The 4,201-nt window shown below is 47.2% G+C and overlaps 1 protein-coding gene across 1 annotated transcript; it reads left to right on the top strand.

The window, feature by feature from the left end:
• Positions 1–276: 276 nt before the first annotated feature.
• Positions 277–3,660, top strand: CORT (cortistatin). The gene is made up of 2 exons (XM_068212793.1): positions 277–435; positions 3,445–3,660. Exons 1-2 carry the CDS (start codon positions 340–342, stop codon positions 3,658–3,660), a joined length of 312 nt encoding a protein of 103 aa, XP_068068894.1. The 5' UTR covers positions 277–339.
• Positions 3,661–4,201: the final 541 nt, after the last annotated feature.

Genomic DNA, 4,201 nt, shown 5'->3' with positions numbered 1-4,201 from the left:
ATTCAGCTAAGTAGAAGAGGCACAGATGATGCCTGCAATTTTGTGACATGAAGAATCAGCCTGTTACTGGTGAGTCCCAGACCTTTCCTTCCTTAGCCTCTGCAGGTCTGGCACATGGAAAGCCCAGAGGCACTGAAGTATCCCACTCAAGCAGCCAAATGTTAACAACCTCTCCAAAGCCTAATTTGCCTTTGATATAGACTTAATTGTTTGCGACACCTACCAGGCTGGGGGAGGACTATAAAATGGCCTGCAACCATTGTCTGAGGCAGAAGAGAGTCCAGGAACAGCTCCCTCTCCCAGTGTTCCTCACTCAGCACAAGTGAGCACCTGAGCATCATGCAACTGGTGGCCAGCCTGGTGTCTGTGCTGCTACTGGTGTGGAGCGTGAGAGCCACGGCACTTCCTGGGGAAGAGAGACTGCAAAGCACCAGGGTGAGTACAACATGCCCTGGGTAGGAGCAGGATAGAGCCAAGGAAAGGGATATAAGGGCAAGTAGGCTGTACCTGATGCAACTCTTCCCCTCCTCTATATTCCAAGGCATTACAGTTTGACATGTTGCAATGCCCCGGGCTGTTACTACAGCTTGTTGGCCAGCTGATTTAGGAAAGGTACCGTGACAGATGCCAGACAGCTGGAATAAGTGAAGTCTGAGCTAAGTGAAAACTGGCAAAAACGAGATCAGAGGGAAAAGGAGAAAACATTATTGAAAGGGTACAGCATGAGAGAATAAAGCAAAGTACTAGGGAGAGTGAGAAAATATACATAATTCATAAAATTATCAAGGGAGATGATATTGTCAGAAGGACAAATGTTTAAAAGATCGGTTCAGTAGGAAAGTAACAGAGGAACCATAAATGAAGTAATTACATCAAAATAAAATTGCGTTTTCTGGAGTAATATTCACAAGAAGAGTTATACTGACATAGTTCTGCTAGGATAATTATGCTCTGAACCAGCATAGCTCAATGCAGTGGCAGAACTTACAGCAATATAATTATTGTACCAACTGGCAAAACCCTAGTATTATAATGGCCAGAGCACTCTAATAACTTTGCTTTCTGTGCTATTTCCCTAAGAGGCCAAAGGGGTAGGGAATCAAATCATAGCCTAATCACAAGCCCTGTTTTGCTTGCCCTTGCCCTGCAGTCCTCTCGCCTGCATATTCCCTGCCATCGCTGATGTGCCTCTGAGCTCTGGTTAGTCGCCACATGTGGCTGTATCCATAAGGCTGCTGTTATTCCAGAGAAGTGAGGGATCCCCGTGGTGGTTTCACAGGTGCTAACTTCTCTTTTGTGCATATCCGCGTTGTTTTTTGGGTCTTAGTGTTGGCTCCAGCTCATCCATCAGTGTGTTAGTACTTCAGGAGCAGGCTCCCATTAACGACAAAACTGGCTGCAAGACAGAACCATACACAACATGAAGTGCTGACATTCTGTTAGAGATCAGGGCTCCTGCAGCTGCCTGGAATTAACCCTTCTGGGTGTAACTGGAAACCTTCAGTTCTACAAGCTTACAATAAGGAATCCAGTACTCAAAAAGTAAACTCATTTTTCTTAAAAAATAAATTCCTAGTGCAAATCCTAGCTGCTGGGGAAAAAAGAAAGAAGTTATAGGGGATAAATTGATAAATAAGTATTTGGTAAAAATGAATTCAAGTGTAATGGCTCTTAGTCTTTTACACACTGTTGCTTACAAAATATTGATATAATTAAAGAGAGTCGTTATACCTATTACAGAGCATTCTGCAAACTGAAAACCTCATGGATGCTGATGAACCAATCCCAACAGTCACCACTGGTGTAATGGACAAATGTTTAAAGTATGAAAAATGTCAGGATTTTACAAAACAAACCACCATAAAATACATTGCAATGCCAAAGATCTGTTCACTCTGAGGCACTGATGGATGTGGCACAAGGGAATGAAGCAGCTGCCCAAAGGTTTGTCCCAACTCTCTGTGCTGAGATCTCTTGCTGCTGCTAGAGAGTCTTGATCTCTTTCAGAACAGCTCTAAGCAGAAAGGATATGAGCAGTGGATTAGTGCTGGGGAAGAGCTGGCAGGTTTCACTGGCAGCCACAGTCGGTCATGCATAAGGAATGTCCTGTAGCGTAGGCTGTGCTGTGCCTTCCCCACTCCCCGAGTCTGAAGATACCAGTTGTACTCAGAACAGTAAATTTCCAAACAGCACTTAAGCTAGGAAAGATGCTTCCAAGAAAGATGTGACCTAGAAGACACAAGTAGCTGGGTTCCACAGTCCCAGTCCCCTTCCCAAAGGCTTGTGACATTTCTGTGCTTGCAGCACAGGAGTAGGAATCAGGGTGAGCACAAACTAGCTTGCCTCTCTTTTCTTCTGCCAGAGATATAGTGTGGAATTTTTCTGTTCCTCAGTTTCTTTTGTGTGGTAGCAGATGTAATTAATAGAGCTAAGAAAGGGATTAAAAATATACATAAACCTTCTATAAGGTAAACTCAAGACAATTGCTCTGCCTGTATTTATCCATCTTTTGAGTTGTTCACAAGGTGGTCCTTGGCAAATGCTGGTGCTGACAAATTGAGCAGATAGATACAGAAGTACATGTGGACATTTGTGAGGGGTGATGTGGAAACTTGCTTCCAAGATTCCCATCTGCATGGGAAATGGATAGTTTGACAGGAACAGATCCTGTCTCATCTCGGCCAGTACCAGCTGTCTCTGCTAGTGAGTCATAGAGACCAGGAATGCTCAGTCAAGAAGTAATTTCTCAGATTTGGTGGATGTAAAATTAAGAGAAACATGGTAACTCATACCAGTGGAATTCCCTCAAGCTCCAGATCGCAGGCTCTGTTCTTCTGTGTGATGATACAGCAATGGAATGGAGCTCAAAAGCTCTTTTTCTATCCCACCTTCACCCAAGGTCAGGCTATGGAATTACATCAGATGCCTGTCTCCACTGATGCAATATTTTGTTTCAGATATTTGGAGTATCCCTCTCCCCATCAACTCAGCCCTCTTCTTGTTGTGTTTCATTCTCAGCATTTTACTGTGGGGTACAGCCCCCTTTGAGCTTAATTTACTATTGCCTAGAGAATTGTGCCTCCTCCCTGACCTTCCCAAGGCAGAGGCCAAGCAGTCAGGGCAGCAAAGAGGCAGCTTGGTATACACTGAAATTTAATTAGTACCTCAGTGAGGGCCTTCTCAGCAATTAAAGCTTATTTGTTAGCAGCTCTTTTCCAGCTCTAACATGGCACATGAAGATACAACTGGATAGGGATGGGAGACAGTAGTGGCCTCTGCAGCCACAGATCCCTGAGCTCCAGCATGACTCTGCCGTCTCTTGGCTTTGAGATGCGGCAGGGGAATGAGAAGGGACCCCGTGGGGGATTGTTTGCATGCTCTGAATCTTGACAACCATGGGGGACAAGCCTTCCATCCCTCACTTTGCTTGCTCTCTGCCCACAGGAACAAAGTACAGCCCACAAGGGTGTCATCCTGAAGATGCTGGCAGGCCTGCTGGACAGCGTGGATGCAGGGAGTGAGGCAGCTTTCCCGGATGTGGAGGAGAAGGGCAAGCTGGAGGAGGACCAGGCAGCGCTGGGGCAGCTTGTCCAGTTCTCACAGCGGGACCGCAAGGCGCCCTGCAAGAACTTCTTCTGGAAAACCTTCACTTCCTGCTAGTGCCACCCAGCCTGGCCTTGCCAGCCTGCAAACACCTTCCCCACAACTCATCTTCCTTGTCCACCCAGCTCCTTCTCTGTGCCCTGCACCCCTCAGAATAAAGCATAGCACCTCGGGGACATGTCTGTGCCTCTTTGTGGGGCAGCCATGGTGGAGGGACAGGATGCACACATTTTCTGGAGCAGCCGCGGAGGACCATGGCCATTTTGGGAAAGGGCTTTGCAGCTGTGAGGGGAGCCACGCAGAGGAGGCACAGCTGTCTCTAAAGCTGACGCAGCTGCCTCCTCAGCCTTTGAGGGACTAGATGGGTGTGCAGTGATGGGCTGGGCAGCTGGGGCTGTGCCTCATGGGGAGGATCTTCAGTGTCAGCCCCCGCTCAGGATAAGGTGCTGTGCCCCAATGGGGAAAGAATGGTTTGATTCCAGACGTAGGGGAGAACAGCTCCCTGTGTTCCTTTCCATGCCAGCTTAGTGAAGCACTCAGGTAGTGCTGTGCAGATGTGGGGTGCAGGAGCAGCATCTGGGGGGAGAGAGACATACCC

The sequence above is a fragment of the Anomalospiza imberbis genome, chromosome 23 (genome assembly GCF_031753505.1).
Source record: "Anomalospiza imberbis isolate Cuckoo-Finch-1a 21T00152 chromosome 23, ASM3175350v1, whole genome shotgun sequence".
Classification (NCBI taxonomy): domain Eukaryota; kingdom Metazoa; phylum Chordata; class Aves; order Passeriformes; family Viduidae; genus Anomalospiza; species Anomalospiza imberbis.
Note: the sequence above shows the minus strand (reverse complement) of the source record. Positions and strands in the feature narration are given on the sequence as shown.